We start from the raw sequence: 22,033 nt of genomic DNA, 5'->3' as shown, positions 1-22,033 counted from the left end.
TTTTATATTTTTCAACCAGTAATTCTATGGATTGGAGTTCAAAATTCTTCTTTGGGTAAATGATTGTAGTTTGTCATTTATTAGTCGCCCTCAAACTCGCACTACCATTCTTTACCAAAATTAAAAGTAACCAGACAGCGATTACTGAAAAATACATGATTTCTTGTTCCTTTTCCGTAATGATGTCACTGGAATTTTCATATTCAGAGTCCAACTGGAACGTGATTTTTAGTCGATCAAAGGAATCTGCAATGAAGTGATATGTTCAAGCATCTTCCAAGTCGTTGGTGGTTGTGGCTTGCTGCTTTTCTCCGCTTCTCAGTTGTGGTTGTGGCTTGCAGCTTTTCTCCGCTTCTCAGTTGTGCCTGGGATGGCCGACGTTCCACAGCTTTTTTCACCCTTCTCCTTAAATTATTGGACGATCAACGTCTAGGATTCAAGGCCAGATACATGGTAGATGGTGTACGACAATGCAGAGGCGTGAGGTTGCTTGCTGCTCGACAGCTCTAATGTGGTAAAAGGGGAGGAAGAGTTGGAAGAGGGGCAGTTTTTGACGACGGAGTTCTGGTGGAAGGGAACGGAGATAGTTTTGGTAAACAAAATGTCTTCGTAAGTACGACATTTTGGCGGCAGTCCAGCTTCAATCGTTATTATATCTTCTTTCCTACGATTTCCGACCACCAAGCGGGCCCCTCCTCCCATTTCGCGGTAGCTTGCAGATTCTGCCAATCATCTGGGCAAAAAGAGTTTCTGAAAATGGAGTCTCCGTCCACGCTGACGGAGGGAGGTAATCAGACAACTGTTAGGATTAGGGTTTCGGAAATGGAGGATCCGCTCACGGCACCGGAGGAGTCGACATCCGCTTGGGACTGGGGAAATCTTCTTGATCTTTCGATAGACGATCCGTCGTCTATCCTCTCCTGGGACGTGGGGACTCCTATCGATGATCCTAGTGTCCTTGTGGCTCCTCTGCCCGAACATTGGGAATCCCTCTCGGCGGACGGCGTTGTTGATCGGGTGCGGAAGCGGGATCCTCGGTTGACCTGCGAGAACTTTTTGGCGGGAAGGGTTCCTTGTGCTTGTCCGGAATTGGATGAAAAGGACGAGGAAGAGGAAGGATTCGGACGGAAGCGAGTGAGGACTGGCTCCACGACGGCCACTTTCCGGTGCCAGGTTCCCGGATGCGCGGGGGATATTTCTGAATTGAAAGGTTATCATCGGAGGCATCGAGTTTGTCTCAACTGTGTAAATGCTAGTTCGGTTGTTCTCGATGGCGAACAGAAGCGGTACTGCCAGCAGTGCGGCAAGTAAGTGTTTAGGATTAAAAGACTTGAGTTTTATTCCTTTCTTCCCCATCGATCCAGATTAAGTGAGGAGGCATGTCCTGTTTTTTCGATTACCTTCTTCCGTAGATGGTCTAAACCTGAAGTTATGCTGATGATTTTCTAACTCGAACATCAATACCACAGTGGCAATATCTAAGACCCATTATCTGAGAATGCTAGAGTAAGAGCTCCATAAAAGTACAGTTCCTTCAGCTTTATCCAAAACATACAGAAGAAAAAGAAAAAAAAGAGAACAATCCCCTGATAATTTTATGGTTGACGAGATCTAGAATGACATGAATAGTTTACCATTTTTTTTTATTTTTTATTTTGGAAGTCTTTGAATGGGTTCTGAAGTTTAACTTGTTATTATCGTTGAGTAAAGAACTCCAAATCCTTGCTCTTTGGTATCGCATATCATCTTTCTTCCCGTGGAAGAGAGGGGTTGGTGTGGGATGGGTGGGTTTGAAACTTTGCTATAAAGACCTTTATGTCAAAGAAGGTGGATGCCCTTGAGATATACGAAAGATTTGCCAAACCTAGTTATCTGTCAATGGAGAGGAAGGAGGTTGCTCTAAATGGTGGATGATACTTTATTCTTCGAATTGTTGGGACTCAAATAGCTGTCTGGTTTCCAGGTTTCATCTGTTGCCAGATTTTGATGAAGGTAAGCGTAGCTGTAGAAGAAAATTAGAGCGACACAATGACAGAAGACGGAGAAAGTCTGCTGATGTCAGGAGTGGTGTGGAAAAGGAGCTCCCAGGGAACCTGTCAGCAGATTTTGATTGTGATGCTGAAGTTGCAAAAGGTATTGTTAATGTGATTGAATATTGGCATATAACTGATTTAAGATGGTGCATCATTTTATTCTCAAGAATGTTCTATCATGGTCTTAAGTCATTTTAAGTTAAAACAGTCACTTGGTTTTCTGTTTTACATATTTGCTTGGATACATCAATTGGAGTTACTCAGAAATGTACTTGATTTAGCTGGAACTGATTATTTTTGCTTGAACAACTAATAGATGTGGAGATCATATTGGAGCCTGAAGATGAGCAAGGCTCCCCCTTTTCCTCGCTTCCCAACTCTCACAATGTGCATTGTAACAGTGTTACATCTTTTAGTGTTTCTCCCAAGGCCCAAAAACAAGAGGGAAAAGTTAACTCCAAATCTGGCCTTTCTTCATCAATTTGTGATAATAGAAGTGCATATTCATCTACAGTAAGTTCGTGGAAGCATCTTTCTAGCCACTTAGCAAGTTTCTCTTTCCGTATTTTATTCTCTCTTGAACTGCATTGGAGTGGTAATGATCCATTATTTGATTGTAGTGTCCTACGGGTCGTTTATCTTTCAAGCTGTACGATTGGAACCCAGCAGAATTTCCTAGACGACTTCGGCACCAAGTACTTCTAAAGGATTATAATTGCACTTTAGTATTTATTGGAGGGAATTACTTTTCCATCTGGAGAGATTTGCATTTTGGTTAATATTTCTTTTTTCATAAATTTTAGATATTTCAGTGGCTGGCCAGCATGCCTGTTGAGCTGGAAGGGTATATTCGACCTGGCTGTACGATTCTGACTTTATTCATTGCTATGCCACAGTTCATGTGGAAGAAGGCAAGATTTTTTTCTCTTGTTTAGCTTACTTAACCATTGTAATATCAAGAAATACCTGCTTAAAAGAGAGTATAAGATGTGTCCACAACTTTGAACGAGTTGATAGCGTGATTCTCTCTGTCTCTGTCTCTCTCCCAGTGTTTGTCTCTCTTCCATTCTTGATTTGGGGATTAGGGCAATCCCAGTTCGTTGCTCTCAATGTTCTATAGAAACAGAAAATTCTCCTTGAAGGTAACCATTTATATCCTTTTCCCTAACAATGAACTTTCTTTCTTTCTTTTTTCTTAAATGCAGCTTCAAGAAGATGGTGTCTCTTATCTCAAGGACCTTGTGCATTCACCCAATAGTTTGTTATCAAGAAGAGGTTCTATGTATATTCATTTGAACCACCTGATTTTTCACGTTCTAAATGGTGGGTAATGTTGAAAGTACCAGAGTTCAAGCTGATATGTCTTATTATCATGTAAATATTAGGGCTTAGGTCTTTGCGTCAATGGCCACATGGGTGGGTTTTTAGTGTGAGGTCTTGGATATAAGTCTCACCAGGTTATAAGGTTCAACATTCAAAGAAAACACATTATATAGATATTATTTTGGTCTTGGGCAATTCAGCTTTCAATTTCCTTACTGAAGCTTCAGAACATCTAAATGTGTCTAGATTTTGTGTTATTTTTATATTTCTTATGGTTGAATAGCATGTACTATTGTGGACTGAGGCCTTGACTCAATGCCCATTCTGAGTTTTTTTTTTCTTTCTTATTTTTTATATAGATGACACAATGAGGGGTTTCGTAATGTGAGGTCTTTGGTTTGTCTAGTAAATGACTGGGTTCTCTTTCTCTCTCTAATATATATATTTCTTTTCCTACATTTTCCCTGCAAAAGGTAGTGATTTTAGCAAATGAGACTCTGGATTGTGAACCTGTGAAGATGGCACAAATGAGGTGAACCACATTGGACGATTTTTTCCTGTACAAATCTTAGTCATTGGGCTGTATGTAGCCATTCGATATTTCCATTTTAAAAGAAGGAAGGTCCTTTTTTTTCTTAATTAATTTCTTTGGTCCTATTATGTATGGATAAGTCAATATATATTTTTTTCCAATGTGTTTGAGCATTTTGAGTTTCAGAATTTTCTCATTATTTCATAGGAGCGACTGATAATGGTTAATTTTGGTAACATGACCTGTCAAGGTATAATTTTCCTGTCTTCTTGTTTCAATTAAATGTGCTAGATGGGACTTCACTGACGAGCATCAAAATGGAGGTACGGGTGCCAAGGCTACATTATGTACATCCTATATTTTTTGAAGCTGGCAAGCCTATGGCTTTTGTTGCTTGTGGCAGCAACCTACACCAGTCTAAATTTCGGTAAGGTTCTGCTTTTTTAGTACTTCTGATGGGATGAACATAGATGCTATGCATGTGACAACTATTTTACTCATCAGTGGTGCTGGATCATGTAATATAATGTTCTTTCCTCAGATTTTGAGATACATAATTTGATTACAAATGGATTGATACCAAAGAGTTGATTGACTATTTCTAAACGACTCTTCAGTTATAAACACAATTCACTTGGTATCTGGATCCTTTGGCTATTAAGTTGCCTATCTTTTACATTGTTATCCATAATCTACCTATAGAAGATCAGTTTCTAAGATTTTATAGATATCCTTTGAGTATGTTGAAATAATTGAAATTTTAGGTAACATTTCTAGGTTTTTCTGAGGTTTCAAAGGCAAGGAAAATAAGGAATTAGCATTGATTAGTACACGAAAGGGAATGGTCTAACCCCAAGTGAATTATTTTGTAGTATGACGAAGATAATTTGAGTTGGGAGAAGTGGTCCTTGAATTCCTGTCTGAAGTTGAAATATTACTTGTAAACGGTATTAGGAGTAAAATGGTTAGGTACTAGGAGTTGAAATGGTATTAGGATTTTTTTTTTTTTTTTTGAAAATGGTATTAGTTTCTTTATTTTTATTTTTTGAAAATGGTCTTAGGAGTTTAATGGTTAGGTATCTTAGATCAGAAAATAAACAGACCCCCTAACTTTACTTTGAGTTGTTATTGATGTCACCCTTAACTCTGCTATTTAGTTGTAGCCATTGGCCCCAAGCTCAGTAAGGAAAGAAGGTTTCCATCAGGTTGAAAAACGCTGTAGAACTTCTCTCAATCATTAGAGCATTCCAAGTCTATTAATACCTGGACATGTTTGGGCAATTTATATTGTTTGAGAGACCGGAAGGAAATTGTGGAAGTTGAAAATGACATTGAAGTGGTGAGTAATAGATTAAAGACCTAGTTTGGAGCTGTTGGCCAGGATGGACGACTCGTGTGGCCAATATCATCAATATGGTTGGGACTGCTCTGATGAAGAAATGTAACAAATGTTGCTCTTGATTTTTTTTCTGTATTTGGCATAAATAGCAATACTTGTAATACTATGAAAGCAAAAAAAGGTTACCTAGTATAACCACAACTGGTCTTATCCACATGATTTCATCCCTGGCATCATATTTCAGTGTCTGGCTTCTTTGTTTCTCTTAAATGGAATTGTTCACCTGGACAAACTGCCACAGCCCTCCCACTCTGATAGAACTTGATTGGTTCCTAGCTGGCATTGAATTGCTTGAAATTCATCATTCTGCTGCTGGTAGACTCCTCCCAAGAAATACACCAGACAACTGGCCAATTCTTCTCACAACAAGCATAGTCAACTGGGGACTCCCCCCTTCTCTTCTGAAAACTCGTGGCTTCTCAATGACAGATTGAAGGAGCAAGTAGACAAATGGTGGAAGGCTTTTGAAGTGCATGGCCTTGCAGGGTGGGCTTTCACTCAGAAGCTCAAATTGCTGAAATGTAAGCTCAAGAATTGGGTGAAAGCTGACAACAACACGATCAATTCTTGGAAGCAGGAAGCCACCTCCCTTAACAAAAACCTGGACGAAATAGACCTGAACCTGAGGAAGTTTCTTCCAGAATTAATCTCTTATCCGAGCTCAGCAAGATAAAACATAGGGATGGAGTTGTCTGGAAGTAGTGAGCTACATACTGGTGGCTGAAGGAAGGAGATGGGAACATTTGTTTCTTCCAAGACTTTGGCTTCCTTCAAAAGGAAGAGCAAACAATATCTCTAGTTTGTGTATTGGTGGGGAAGTAAATGATGATGTTGGGAAGACTTATGATGAATTCCGTAGTTTTGATATGAATCTCTGCAAGGAGGAGGATACTGAAAGACTTTTGAATTGGCTCCAGTTCAAGAAAATTTTCTAGGTTGTTACTGATTTGATTGAAAGACCTTTCTCAGAGAAAGAGATTGAAGAGACAATTCTCTCTATATCTCATGACAAGGCCCTTGGGCCTGATGGTTATAATCCGGAGTTCTACGAGCACTGTTGAGACACGGTCAAACAAGGTATCACCAGGATGGTCAAAGAATTCTGTGCAAAAGGGGTAACTGCTAGAGCCTTGGGGTCCATCCTTTATTGCTCTTCTCAAGAAGCAGTCGAAGACTCCTAGTGACTTCGGCCTGTCAGCCTAATCTTGAGCCCTTGTAAGATTATCTCTCATCTTTGGCCTTTAGATTGAGAATTTTTGGCCTAATCTTGAGTGATCAAGGAGACAATTTATCAGGAGATTGACCAAGATCATGGACATAACACAAAGCCAAACACTCGAGGACGAAGAGGAAACAACTCACTAATCGGTATGAGAATTTTTAATCTTCTCACCAAGCACAAATGAATGCATCCTATGAATCATAAAGCAAGTAGTGAGAACAACATCCCCCTAGTAGGACTTAGGAACCTTCGTCTACAAGAGCATACTGCGAGCAACATCAAACAAGTGGCAATTCTTCCATTTTGCAACTTCATTATGCTATGAGAAGACTGATTTATGATGCCATTGGCATTACAAAATATATCAAATTTATGTTTAATGAACTCAAGCCCATTATCAATACAAAAAACACATTGAAGTACCAAGCTGATTCCATATTTTACTATAAAAATTCTAGAATAGATCAAAGACCTTGGATTTTTTTGGTAGGAAATACACCCATGTGAATCAACTAAATTATCAATAAGCAAAATATAAAACTGGAAACCAAAGATACTAGGTATTTAATAGGGACTTGATACACTTGAGTGAATTATTTTAAATAAACTGTTATGATGATTCCGACTAGGTGGAAAAAGATGCTTTATGGTGCTTCCCAAAGTTGACACAATTCACATTGAAATGATAAAGAAGAAGGTAGATATAAAAATAATTGGAGTAGCTTGGTTGGGGATGGATGTCCACGCCACAAGTGCCACTGGAAAGGTGAAACAACTACTTTGAGTGTTATAGAAGATGGTTATATTAAACCTTCCAAGTGGTAAGAGTCCCCCTCTTTCTCAATCCTAGAACCAATCATCCTCCTTGTTTGGAGGTCTTGAAAGGCAATGAGTAAGAAAGAGAGTAGGATAGAGAGTTACTGAACACTACAATGATTTAGTAAGTTGACTAACCGATAACAAATTAATGGGAAATTTAGGTAAAAAATAAATAAATTTAAGGACAAGGATAGAGTGAGCTGAACTATCCCAACTCCACTCGTAGGTGAGGTGGAACCATATGTGAGTGTGATATGTTTGAATGAGGAAGACTGGGTGAAGGATGAAAATAATATGGACATACCTAATATGTACTTAGATGCACTAGAGTTAATAACCCATGAAGAGACTGGAGACGCACGTAATGCATGCATGCATGAATTTGCTATGGTAATTGTGGGGCCAGAAACATTCTGGCCCATGGATGAGAAGGATTTAGTCAACTATGCCTTGCATTGAGCCAACTGTTCATCTTTAACAATACCAACTACATGACTAGCATATGAATGTCTTCTCTTAGGAAAACTCGAGTTAGCCCAAATGGGCTTGCTAAATTCATTTAAAAAAAATTATCCCAGTGTTTGTTTGAAAAATAGTTAGTAAACCCATAATGGACACACTTTGTCTCACTACTACCATTGTTATGGCTTCTTCCATGCCTAAATGTATCTTTGTCTCGATCTCGTCCACTCCGGCCACGTCCACGAGGTATCTTTGGGCAGCCTGGAATTGGCTGGATATTGAGGGCAACAACTTTGGTCCCCTTATTATCCTTGCTGCATTATGGAGCTACAACTACCTCTACACACACTACTCTATTAAAGACTTTTGTTAAGTTGGGTCCAAGGCCCATCCCAAAATGACTAGCGATCTTAGGAAACCTCTTTCCCAACTAATAAACTCAAGATCTTTGTACTCACTAATCCATGTGGGACTATTCATTAACACTCCCCCTCACATGTAAAACCGCTTTCGTGGCTCTACAAGTGGATAATTTTAGGTGTAGGCTCTCTTTTTGTGGTTCTACAAGTGGACTGTTTAGGTGTAAGCCCTCTTTTGTGGCTCTACAATTAGATAATTTTGGGTGTAGGCCCTCTTTTGTGGCTCTACAAGTGGATAGTTTAGGTGTAAGCCCTCTTTTGTGGCTCTACAAGTTGATAGTTTATGTGTAGGCCTTTTTTGTGGTTCTACAAGTGGATAGTTTAGGTGTAGGCCCTCTTTTATGGCTCTACAAGTGGATAGTTAGGTGTAAATTTTTTTTATTTTGTGGCTCTACAAGTGGATAGTTTAGGTGTATGCCCACATATGAGTACGTGCTCTGATACCATGTAAAGTTGGGTCCATGGCCTATCCCAAAATGACTAGTCAACTTAGGAAACTTTTTTTCCAACTAATAAACTCAAGATCTTTGTACTCACTAATCCATGTGGGACTATTATTTAACAACTTTCTTGAGGATAGGCACAATATTATCTGTAAGTATTTGGACATGAATTGCATCATATTCAGACCCCAAACTGTTAAGAAATTTGGCCACATGGAGCTGCCCCTATTACACTCGAAGCTCAATGTCCTTAGTGATGAGGGGATGATAAGTTTCAATCTCCTGTAAAATACTCTACAATTCACTAATATAATCAATTACTGATCAATCTCCCTTCTTTAATCCAAAGAACCTTGTATATAACTCATAGATCTGAGACAAAGTTGCTTTCTTGATCATACAAAGCTTCTAGTGACTTCCAAATTCCTTTGAGGTCTCATAATTGATCACCTGCTTCCTGAATTTTGACTCCATTATGTTTAGAAGCTATGTCATGATTTGATTATCCTCTGCCTCCCAATTATCAGTCATCGGGTTAAGATGATTATCCCTCAAGTATTTTGTCTTTTGCTAAGCTTTCAGATAAATATGGACAGATTTAGACCAACCTAGATAATTTTGTCCATTTGGCTTCTTCATGGTGATCAAAATGGTATCCTTACCATCCAAATTACTAGACTCTTTGGCTGGTGTAATCACTTCGCTTGAATCAGCCATCATCTACTATGAACAACCACTAGAATTTTCACAAATAACACACACTGGAATACACTACCACAATAACCAACATCAAAACACCACTAAAAAATAATGTATATGCCTGTACAGATGAGGTGGGACCCACACCACCGAAAATTAGGGTACCGAAAGCACAATTGGTATGATCTCTCTGTTACCATCCACTAATCGAGAAAACAAGTTGGAAGAGAAAATCAATTAGGGCTAACATAAGCTTTGGGGATACTGACATAGACAGTTTGCCAATCTGGAGGACTTGCGTGAGAGAACGGCTTAGACAACCCTCTAGGGGCACAAAACTTCATAAAGCTGTTCAATTGATAGCACAAGTTATCAACCCTAGGGGTATGACATAAATAAAGGGGAAAATGTCTAACCTTTAACTTCAATCAGCAGCAATTCTGGAAAGAAACCCTTCCTAGAGAGTTCGTAGACTTAGGAGATGAAGAAAGTCATTAAAAACTCACAACAATCAGATTGTTTGCTTTGATATGAGGTAATATGAAAAATTAATTAAAAAAAGAGGAGAAAAGAAGATACGAGAGAAGTTGAGATGGCTGCGTTGAATAGGGCAGCCACCATTAGGGTCTGGTGACAACCTTAAATTCTCTTATATACTCACTTAAAAAAAAGGTACAAAATGACATATATGCTACACTACATATAAACCTTTACATCTCCCTATTTACTTCTCAGAATGAAACAAAAATTCACCATATAACTCTAGCAAAAAGATAAGCTAACACCTATTCTATAAGGGATATATGAACATTGTAAATGACCAAAATACTCTTTGAATAGATATTTCAATATCATGTAAACATGAGTGCTAATGGTCTTGCTGCCAAGTTAGCTATGGAAGGGGTGATCACCAATCTCATGTTGTTATCATCTCCCCTCGGGTAGCTTTTGTTTGCTGTTTGGCCTTTTGGCCTTTTAATGAATTTGCCATTGTCCAAACAAAAAGAACTGGAAATGGATGCAGTGCATTTGAGTTGAATTTGCAGCCTTTGGCAACTGTTATTTTTTGTGATTAACATAAAGGTACCGTGAAGTTCCTATTATGTGTTTGTATATCATTTGCAATTTGTCAGAAGCTAGGAAGCAGATCTGTGTAGGTTCTAGTCCAGATCCGAAACCTAGTTGTTATCATCTTCCCTCGGCTAGCTTTTGTTTGCTGTTTGGCCTTTTGGCCTTTTAATGAATTTGCAATTTTCCAAACAAAAAGAACTGGAAATGGATGCAGTGCATTTGAGTTGAATTTGCAGCCTTTGGCAACTGTTATTTTTTGTGATTAACATAAAGGTACCGTGAAGTTCCTATTATGTGTTTGTGTATCATTTGCAATTTGTCAGAAATTAGGAAGCAGATCTGTGTAGGTTCTAGTCCAGATCCGGAACCTAGTTGAATCATGATATGCATAACATTCAAATAAGGTCTATGCTACTGCTAAAGATGTTAAGCTTTGTCTTAGATGCTGTCTATTATGTCATTAAAAGAGATAATCGAGTGTTTTTGTCTTTTACAATTTTTTAAAGGGAGAAACATTTTAAAAATTGTATTGAAGTTTTAAGAAGATCAACAGGAAGTATTCCTCCTTTAGTACCATAAATATCTATCCTTGATATACTAGTTTTTCATGTGTCTGAAGCATTTGAGTACAGAGTAGAGCAGGTAGAGTAAGTTCTCTGTTCCTTGATGCAAGCTTGGCATCCTGCTCGTTTCCTTGTACTTATGGTCACTGATTAAAAGATCTGAATGCTTTGTAATGGGTTTTTCTGCTTAGAAGTTCTTTCCAAAGTTATGTTGATTCAACATAGTAGGGCAAGGCTTTGATGACCACATTTCATCAAAAAAATAAAATAAAAGAGGCTTTAGATGATCATGAATTGTTTTCATACTGATGATGTCTTCATCATGTATTAGTGTTTTTTCTTTTCTTTAAAATTTCAAGCTCTTTGTTTTTTTTTTTTTTTTTGAGAATCATAACTCTTTGTATTCTAGAAGGTGCATTATTGATCTCTGGTTCGTTTACATGAGGTGGCAGGTTTTTAGTATCTTTTGCTGGAAAATATTTGGTACATGATTCTTGTATTGCAATTCCCCAACGGGAGATCAGTTGCTCTGATGAAAATAGAGGAGAATCTAGTGATCGATCTGACCATGAGATGTTCAGGATATACATCCCTCAAACAGAAACTGGTCTTTTTGGCCCTGCATTTATCGAGGTTGGTAGATTTCAGGCAACATTCTCCTTCGTTCCGTGGTGTTGTGGTTATCTTCATGGATCATTAAAATAGTATCCCCAAGGTTAACATTCTGGCTACCATGCATGCATGTCTTATCTGTAGTCTTTTTTTTTTGGGATTATGGTTGGTATTGTTACTGAAAAAGTAAAGATTTTTGGTGGAGGAAGAGGAGAGAAAAAGAGAGAAAGGAGAGAATTTGAGAAGAGCCAAAGAAGGTTCAATGGGGATCATGCACGACCCCTTGCTCTCTTAAATAACTGATTTGGATTAATAACTACAGAAATGCCCCCTATACACTTAATAAATCTTATACAGAAATGCCCCTTATTATATATTTGCGTTGCCATCTCAACTCCTTTACTTTTTCGCCACTTCAATGTCCAAAAAATATTTCAACAGCCCTAAGTCTTTAGTTTGAAAATGTGCAGACAAACGAGCATTGGTATCCTCTATACCAGAAATATCACTCCTAGATAATATAATATCATCTACTTAAACTAATATCACCACAATTCTAGATGACCTCTTCATTACAAACAAAGAGTGATTACAATGACTCTTCTAGAATCCCATAAATATCACAACTTGGCTGAATTTTTCAAACCAAGCATGCGGACTCTGCTTCAGCCCATACATAGCCTTCTTGAGTTTGCATACTCTGTGTCTTTCCCTGAGCAACATATCCCGGAGGTTGCTCCATATACGCCTCCTCTTCCGGATCATCATATAAGGTGTTTTTTATGTCTAGCTAACTTAGGGGCTACCCCTGACTCACTCCAACTGATATCAAAATATGAACAGACGATAAATGAGCTACAAGCGAAAATGTTTCAAACACACCAATGCCAAAAGTTTGAGTATACCCCTTTGCGACCTACTGTGTTTTATTATTTTTAGTTTTTTTTAAAAAGATGTATATATTAACAAAAAAACAAAGAATTACAAAGAAATAGGGAGCAAATCCTTAACAACAAGAGATTGTAAGGAAACTCTTGACTTGGCAAGCACATCTGCCACCGAGTTAGCAGATCTTGGAATGTGAGACCAAATACAAGAAAATTGAGAAGCAATTTCAAGGATTTCCCACAAAGAATCCCAATGCCTCCCATGGGGGGGAGGACACCTTTTCACACCAACCAATTACCACCTTCGAGTCCCCTTCAATGTGAAGAGGACCACTATAATGGTCTCGGAAAACTTGAAGCCCATTGAGAATATCTTGAATCTCAGCCGTCGTTGAGTCAGCAATGCCTAGCAGACCAGCATATGACAAACACTGATTGCTTGAGGAATTCGAGATAACACCCCCAAAACCAGCCATTTTGGGATGACCCTAAGAAAAACCATCAAAATTTAACTTTAGGAAACCAAGCTCTGGGGGGGTCCATTCTTGCATGACCAGAGTCTTGGTTCCACACCACATTTTTGCAATAATGCTCCAATTATCGCGGATAGATGAATCAACAAAGGAGGAGAAAGGCTTCTTTGTAAGGAGCCAAGTAGAGATCTGACCAGACACACGATCAGCCACCCTTATCGCAGAATTACTTCTAGCATCAAAATGCCTCCGGTTACGTTCATTCCAAAGCCCCCACAAAATGAAACCGATGCATGCGGTTATCAAAAACTTTCCAATCCCAGGGAGGGGAGTACCAATGAGCATCTTGCTAAAAGAATCAGATCCACTGATGTACAGAATTGCAACCCCGTCTTACTGAGGATGGAAGTCCATACCTTCCACGAAAAAGAGTAATGAAACAGAATGTGATTGACTGATTCGACCTCAGAGTTGCATAGAGGGCAGAGAGGGTCAATAGCTGGGTGCCCTCATCTTCTGAGCACGTCTGCCGTGAGTATCTTTCCATGGCAGTCACTCCAAACGAATTTTTTTATCTTTGGCGGGGCGTAGAGACGTCGTGAAAAAGGAACCTCATGATCCCTTTGGTTTGTATGCCAACCATTGATGAAGTTGTAAGCTTGTAAGCAAAGGACATTGTGAAAAGACCGCTTTTATCAGGTCACCATATCATCTTGTTAGCAGCTAAAGGCCTCAGTTTGCAGGATTGTGGAGATTCCATCAACCTACTTGCCTCTAGGGCCTCGGTATCAGAGAGACCCCTTTTAGGGTGTAAGTTCAAACCATTCTCTTCAAAAGCATCAACAACCGATATTTCCCTTTGCAAAGATAGGAGGAGGAGGTTCCTACAAGTTGGCTATAAAGGCTCTTGACCCATCCACCAGTCCTCCCAAAACTTTAAAGATCTACTGTTACCAACATAGAATCTGATGGCTGAAGAAAAATTGGGGATAAGTAGATATAATGATCTCCAAATTGGTGATAGACATCTCCGATTGCCTCCTGAAATCCACCAAGGAGAAGGACAGCCAACCTACTGTGTTTTATATCGCTCAATAGAACCGTTTGCATTATACTTGATGGTATAAATCCATCGACAACCAACAACCAACAACTTTGGCTCCTGACGGTAAATCACACAATTGCCAAGTGTCCTGATCTATCAAAGTGTTATGATCTTGGGATTAAGTACTTGGCTTTCCACTACCTACCGGGCCGGTCTTTTGGGTAGTATTGGCTAGGTGCTTAACATTTGGTACGTTGCGGGTTCGAATTCCGGAGGGGATGACCTAGAAGGGGCGACCTAGAGGCCAGATTAAAATTACTGGTAGTCTCAAAAAGTGAGTCGGGCCAGTGTCGCTAGAGTGAGCCGCCGTGGACGTCGGCTCATAACGACGGGAGTATTGTTATAATCCTGGGGTTAAGTACTTGGCTTTCTACTACCTACTAGGCCGGTCTTTTGGGTAGTATTGGCTAGGTGCTTAATACAAAGCCTCCATTTCAATATCCATAGCTTGCTTCCAATGAGGAGACGAGATAGCCTCCTGCACTGAAGAAGGGACAGTGTAGGTAGATATGGACAAAACAAACTTTTTATAGGAGTCAAATAAGGAACAAAAAGGTACAAAATGAGACATAGGATATAGCGTTCCCTTCCTGAGTGCAATAGGAAGGTGTAGATCATTACCTTCATGATCCTTATACAAGTTAGAGTCATGGTCCGGTGAGAGAGACCGATCTGGAGTTGAAGGCGAGAATTCTTTCCTGCGTTTATATACTTGTAATGGTTTCTCAATAGTGACGGCTTGTGAAGGTCCAATGGTTTCATCAATTGGTACATCGATAACAGGTGCAAGACCAGGTGATATAACAGGATTTGATGGTAATGATGCAAAGGAGAAGAACAACACATCCCCAAAGAAAGTAACATCTGTAGACACAAACATTTTTCTTGGAATCGAAAATATTGAAGGAGCTAGAAGGATCAAAGCAGTATTGGGCCTTTTTGAATTAGTATATGGGCAGAAAGTTAATTGGGGAAAACCTCTCTCATGGGATTCAATGTTGGCCCTGAGCTTCTGGCAGAGATGGCGAATATATTTGGTTGTTCAACTACTAGCCTCCCAGCAACTTACCTTGGCCTCCCCCTATTCAATGGCTATATATCCCAAAGTCTATGGAACCCGATGGTTAAAAAGATTGAGTCCCGGTTAGCAACCTGGAAGGGGCGTCTCCTCAGCAAAGCTGGAAGGCTAATCCTCCTTAAGTCTTGTATTGCAGGCATCCCAAATTATGCCTTGCCCTTCTTCCGTATGCAAAACCATTGATAAGATGAAAAGAAGGTTCCTCTAGAAGGGATCAAGCGATACATTTAAATATCATCTGGTCAAATGGGATGAAGTTTGTCTGCCAAAGAGATTGGGTGGGCTGGGGATTCGGAAATCAAAGGAAATGAACCAAGCTTTGCTCCTTAAATGGATATGGAAGTTCCACACTATTTCTTCTAACATTTAGAAGGATATGGTTCTTATCAAGCTTGGTCGGAATTCTCCATGGTGGATCTCAAGTGGAAATCGGAGAGGGCTATCCTCAATATGGAGATCACTATACTCACTTTTTCAAAAATTTTCATTAGCCAGTAGATTCTTTGTTGGAAACAGTAGATCCCTTAAATTTTGGGATGATTGGTGGACAGGGCAGGAACCTTTGCGGATCTCTTTCAGGAATCTATTCCTCCTCTCTACACAAAGGGAGATATCAGTAGCCGATGCTTTTGAGGGGGGTGGTTTGAGCCTACATCCCCGAAGGGGAATCTCCGACACGAAGGCTTTGGAAGCAAGCCTCTTATTGGATTCGACTCAATGGGAGCATGAAATATATTTTGTATGGCGTCCCTGTGCACCGCCAAAGATAAAATTCTTCATGTGGAGCGCTTGCCAAAGTAAGATTCTCACGACAGACGTGCTTAGAAGAAGGGGCCACCCATCTATCGACCCTCTCTGTCTTTTTTGCAATATTGAGGCTCAAACCACCAGTCATATTCTGCTACAATGCTCCTTCTCATGGAATGTGTGGACTTCTGTCCTCTGCTAATTGGGGCTGAATTCTGTAGGTCCGCTGATTTGATCTCCTTCTGCAAGTCTATCATTGGCTATCCCCTTCCTGGTCTCGGTAAAATGATGATCTCCGCCTGTGCCAGTTTCGTTCCATGGGGGCTTTGGAATGAATGTAACCGAAGGCGTTTCGATACTAGAAGTGAATCAGCGGTAAGGGTAGCGGACAAGGTGTCGGGGCAAATTTCTACCTCGCTTCTGACTAAAAAGTCCTTTTCCTCCTTCAAGGGTACCTCTATCCGTGATAGTTGGAGCAATTTGGCAAAGATGCACTTTGGGACCAAGGTTTAAGTCATGCAGGTGTGGAGTACTCCGGAAGCTGGTTACCTATGTCAAACGCCTAGCCAATAGGACTTCCCAAGAGGTCACCCATCCTAGTACTACTCTAGCCCAAGCTCGCTCAACTTCAGAGTTCTGAGTCTGACGTCTAGCCAATACAACCCAAAAGACTGGTCTGTTAGATGCGGAAAGCACAACACTTAACAGAGTGGACGGAACCACTCTGACAGACAAGGACCCTAGATGTTAGAGTGTACAATCTCAAATAAATGTCTGGTTTTACGAGACGAGACTGGAAACAATTTTTTGTGATACTTGCCTAGTTGACATGACTCGCATTGAAAAGAAGAACTCGAAGGAAACTTTGGGAAGACTTGAGTCAGTTTTGCTGCAGATGGATGACCTAGCCGCAATTGCCACTGTAGAGGAAAATTTGCGGTTCTATCGATAGTTCTCCAAATAACACAATTAGTATGATAAAATGTGAGAGAAGAATTCATAGACTTGGCTAGCTGTCTAAGAAACAACAAATTTAAAGGAAACTTGAGGACAAGAGCACTAACTGAGGAGACAAAAAAGAAGTTGGAGTAACATTGCCTACTCCTTGAATAGGAGAGGTAGAACCCTCCACAAAATTCACATGTTTTATACACAAAGACTCTTTCAAATCGGAAAAAATGATAACATACTTGACATGTGCCTAGAGGCTCTTGAGTCAAGAACCCAGGATGGTGACGAGTGAACATGATAAACTGCCATACTTGAGTCAACTTTGGTAGAACTAGGAACTAGGATGGAAGGCTGAGCTACAAATTCTGAGGGTGAGGCAACAAAGATCTGAGCCATGCATTAGACAATTTGCTACTGCTGCTATATCAATTGCTGCATCTCATCTGGAGCACCCGACGTGGCAGATATAGAGGAATCTAAACTCCCACTTCCACTATCAGGAGATGTAGAATTAGCCCACGCTGGCTTCCCAATTTTAACCCAACACCTGTTAGAATAATGATTATTTCTGTCACAATGAACACACTTTCTTTTTCACTTACCATCATTGCGTCCTCTACCTCGGCATCTACCGCTACCTCTAGAGGAGTCTGTAGGAGTTGGATGTAGTATTGGAATCATTGAGAGCAGTGACTTCCATTATCTTACCTCTTTTACCTGCTCCAAGTACAATAGTTTTCTCAGTCCTCATAGAGAAAGTAAGAATTTCATTTGAGGCTAAAACCTGGGCTTTAATAGCATCATATTCAACGCCTATATCATAAAAAAAAATTGCAACCAGCAGCTGATTTTGTTGTTCTCAACTCATTTTCATCCGTAGTAAACGAATGATATACATTAATCTCTTGCCATATGCCAAGAAATGTATTGTAGTACTCTGTAACAGTTTTGTTTCCCCTTTGTACTCCAAAGAAGTCTGTATACAGCTTATAAACCCAAGAGAGATTACTTTCCTATGCAAATAAAGATTCTAAGGACAGCCACATAGCTTTTGCTGTCTCACAATTCATCACCTGATTTCTCAACGTAGAGTCAATACTGTTGACAATCCAAGTCATAAGACTGTCCTCTACCTCCCAATCATCATCTAGAAGAACTGTAGGGTCATCTCTAATGAATTTCAACTTCTTTCTACCCTTCAAATATATCCTAACAGACTTGGCCCAATTAAGATAATTAGGCCCTATCAATTTCTTATATGTAATAATGATGGTATCTTTTCCATCAAATCCACAATTTTCTCTAGATAGAGTGTAAACTTCTCTTGTTTTAGCCTTACTAATGATATAGAATCACAAAATAACCAATCAAAGCTTCCAGACAATTTCGAAATTTATCACCACGGTGGGCTTCACTTGCATAATTAGGGTTAGGTCACAAAATTAGGATATGCATGCCTCAACAAGTCAACAACTAGCAAAGTGAATCAATTTCAACCCAAATCTTGCAGAATACTTCTTAAGTAGGGCTGACATCAGCAATTGTATGATGATGCATGCACAGTAACAGGTTTGGATGACCCAAATTCCAACAAATCCCAATAGAAACCCAATTAGTGCAATTAAAGCATAGAGACTCTTTCAATGATTCATAGAAACCAGTAAAAGGTTATGGCAAAGAAAAAAGAGGAAAAATTTAGCTTTGATGAACTAGTATTAAAAAAACTTGTAGAGTGCAAGTCGCCTTCTTCAAAATTGATGAAGATCTGCAGTAGAATGATCCCAGCTATGATCTACAGCTTTGATACCATGAAAAAGTAAAGATTTTTGGTAGAGGAAGAGGAGAGAAATGAGAGAAAAAGAGAGAAAAGAGAAAATTTGAGAACGACCCCCAACTCTCTTAAATAACTGATTTGGGCTGATAATCACAGAAATGCCTCTATACACTTAATAAACCTGGTTCTCCTTCTATCTCCTTAACTATGTATCCTATGTACATGAAAATTTAAAGAAAAACATAACTTAGCATGTAGAACAAGATTAAATGAAGAAATTTAGCCACAGAGGTGGTGAAATGATCAAAATACCCCTGGAGGATAAAATGACCAAAGTACCCCTGGATGTTTTTTCTAACAGTTACGCATGTTACTTTTTTCTGAACAATTTTTGGAGGATAGTAGGCTGTGTTTTTTAGGCCTTAAATCATGAAAAAGGATTGCCATCCATGCCACTATCATAAGTGAATGATAATTCAAGAATTTCATTTTTTCTGATTCTTTTGCTTATTTATTTTCTTCTTTCTGCAGGTTGAGAATGAGTCAGGGTTATCCAATTTCATTCCTGTCCTATTAGGTGACCAACAAGTGTGCTCAGAACTGCAATTCATACAACGAGAATTTGATGAATCTCCCTATTCAAGTAGCTCTGGGAACAAAGTTCAAGAGGGCAGAAAGTCCATTATGGACTCTTGCAAGTTTCTTGGTTTAAGACACGCCAAAATGTCTGAACTTCTGTTAGATATCGCATGGCTTTTGAAGGAGCCTCAGTGGGCTGAAACATGTTCTCCTTTAATTCAGATAAAGAGATTGAACCGGCTGTTGAACTTTTTAATACGGAAAAACTCCACTTTTGTCTTGGAAAGGGTACTTCTATCTTTTGAGAGTTGGGTAGCTGATGAAGAGTCACCCATTTCTTCTGGTACAACTTGTGGTTTTGAAATGGGTTTGCTCAGAGAACGTATCAAGCAGGCAAGAAAAATTATTGATCAGAGACAAAAACATGGTAAAAACTCTGTAGTGCATGCTGATAATGCAGATTGTCAAGGAGATCTGGTACCTGTGAGAGGAACCGGACTTGAGACGCTCTGTGATGCATCTAGCAGTGAAGTGAGTACTGTTTCTTTGTTTCTTTATAGTTTGTCTTGAGATGGTAAATGGTGGCATCCTAAAACTGCATCCTCATTAATGTTATTTCATTTATTAGAAACTCATTAGATTCATTTCAAAAGAAGAAGGAGAAAATCTCATTAGGTATTATGGATTGGGCCTTTGGGTCAATAGGCTCTTGGGGAGCTGAGGTCTTGGGTTCAAAACTCAACCGTGGAAAGAGCTTGTACTATGTTACTTTCATTTAAACATCGTTCTCCTTTTATACTCTAGTGGTGCTGAGCTTTTACTATGTTTACTGTTAAATGATGTTGTGTTAAACTTCAGTTGCAATGCCTCATAATTGAGCTTCTCAAATAAATACCACTGATTGGTTACCATGGCTTGTTTTTCAGGATTTAGAGGTAAGGAGAAAAGCAATTTCCAAGCCACCATTGATTTCAGCGCCCCAAGATAAAGATTTAACTACTCCCCTCGTCAATAGAGAGCTTCTGAAGGGTTTTCCATGGCCCCAAAATGCATGTGGGCAAATCTTTTCTGGTTCAACCATGAGAATACGGTTTGTGGTATTCATTTTGGCTAGTTTTGGTATTTGTTGTGGGATCTGTGTGGCCCTTCGCCATCCTCACAAGGTCGGAGAATTTGCAGTAACAGTACGGAGGTGCTTGTTTCTGGACTCCAGGTCTTAAGATGATCAAGTAAAATGGTCAGTCGACATATGTATATTGACGAAATTGCATGCCTCTGCAGTGGAACATTTGGGAGGACAGTACTAGTGTGCTGTTCGTGTAGAGCATTAAATGAAAGAGTCCCTTGTCCCTTGCATGCTGTCTAACGACGCGAATGCGATTTAATTTCTGTATTAATCATTTAATTGATGATTTCTTGAATTTAATTTAGTTTTAATATAAATTCATTAATAAGAGTAGATGTTGAATAAACAAATCTTTCAGGATTTTGGCTCCTTATTAAAGAGCTCGTTATTATTTATAAGAATTTGGAGATAATGTTAGTACAAATTTAAGATAATTGTTTAACTAAAGACATTCGTCTTTTAAGGGTTACTATTGAGTGTATTTTTAGGGTTTTAAAATCTTGTTTGAAGGTATTAAAAGATACTCTTTATTTGGCTTTTGATAGCCAAAGTAAAAATTATGGTTGTCTGTTATATATATATGCAAGTAAGATAACATGGGTTTATTTGAAGATGAAGATAAAGATAATGACAGTGATGATTTTGAGGATGATGAGGGAGCGTGTAGTATAATCAGTAAGAGTATCATATTTTCGAGATTTATTAGTAACTTAGAAGTGACAAAATTATTGATTATTATATTTTTATAAAAATAAACATTTATGTTGTATTTTAAAAGTACCAATTGTAAGTTTTTATATTAACTATTTGAATGAGTTATAATTGTGTTTTTTTATGATTCCAATATGATAATAAAAAAATTCATAATTTTTTAGCACACTCAAATAAGTGAATTTGACATTCTTTTATGTTCACAAGAAAAAAAAATCAATATATTAATATCGATAGTAAATATATTTGGATAATTGTTTATATCAATTATGCACTTTTACAAAGTTGTTTCTTATTTTATGTTATATTTTAAAACATTAAGAATAGAATTTAAACAAGCTAAAAAATATAATATTATATTTAATTACGAATTTAAGAGTGAGAATTTAGATATTGTAAAATAAAATTTTGATTAACCATATGCATATTTTAAAGTAATTATTTTTCAATATTTTTATTTTATATTTAATTAATAAATAATTTTATTTTATTTTCTATATTTAATTAATAAATAATCTCATTTAAAAAATAAAAAAATTCAAATATATATTTTAAAATTTTAAATGAATTAAAATTATAATTAATGTGTAAAATGCGGAAACAAATATAAACTATTTTATAAATATATAAATAAAAAATAAAGGAAGAAAAAAAATAAAAAAAGAAAAATAAATAAGAGTTGAAAGAAAAAAGGTAAAAGTAAACAAATAGCAGGAAGAAGAGAAGAGTGAAGGAAAAAATTAAAAATTAAAATATCCATTAAAATTTTAAAATGAATTAAAATTATAATTAAAGTGAAAAATGAGAAAAATAAATATAAACTATTTTATAAAAATATAAAGAAGAAAAAGGGAAGAAAAATTAAAATGGGAGAATAAATAAGATTTGATAAAAGGAAAAGGAAACAAATATAAAAAAGAGGAGAAGAGTGAAGGAAAAAATTAAAATATATATTCAAAATTTTAAAATCAATTAAAATATAATTAAAGTAAAAATTGAGGAAAA

The 22,033-nt window shown here is 38.1% G+C and overlaps 1 protein-coding gene across 1 annotated transcript; it reads left to right on the top strand.

The window, feature by feature from the left end:
- Window positions 1–242: 242 nt before the first annotated feature.
- LOC137958929 (squamosa promoter-binding-like protein 7) lies at window positions 243–20,545 on the top strand. Its single transcript, XM_068806144.1, has 10 exons — window positions 243–1,307; window positions 1,964–2,133; window positions 2,350–2,546; window positions 2,654–2,728; window positions 2,837–2,944; window positions 3,239–3,356; window positions 4,180–4,315; window positions 11,438–11,618; window positions 19,144–19,722; window positions 20,118–20,545. The coding sequence occupies exons 1-10, from the start codon at window positions 757–759 to the stop codon at window positions 20,409–20,411; spliced, it is 2,409 nt and encodes an 802-aa protein (XP_068662245.1). The 5' UTR covers window positions 243–756; the 3' UTR covers window positions 20,412–20,545.
- The last annotated feature ends 1,488 nt before the right edge of the window (window positions 20,546–22,033 follow it).

Source organism: Aristolochia californica, unplaced genomic scaffold (assembly GCF_029961685.1).
Source record: "Aristolochia californica isolate CCGP_79_NKW_82.1479 unplaced genomic scaffold, dmAriCali1.0.hap1 SCAF_3, whole genome shotgun sequence".
NCBI classification, from domain to species: Eukaryota; Viridiplantae; Streptophyta; class Magnoliopsida; order Piperales; family Aristolochiaceae; genus Aristolochia; species Aristolochia californica.
This window is presented reverse-complemented; position numbering and strand designations above follow the sequence as displayed.

What these genes read in the sequence shown, in the direction of transcription:
- LOC137958929 (XM_068806144.1), top strand. Translation starts at nt 757, where the DNA reads ATGGAGTCTCCGTCCACGCTGACGGAGGGAGGTAATCAGACAACTGTT. An exon ending in TACTGCCAGCAGTGCGGCAA is followed by an intron (nt 1,308 to 1,963) that starts GTAAGTGTTTAG and finishes TCTGGTTTCCAG; the next exon opens with GTTTCATCTGTTGCCAGATT. An exon ending in CACAGTTCATGTGGAAGAAG is followed by an intron (nt 2,945 to 3,238) that starts GCAAGATTTTTT and finishes TCTTAAATGCAG; the next exon opens with CTTCAAGAAGATGGTGTCTC.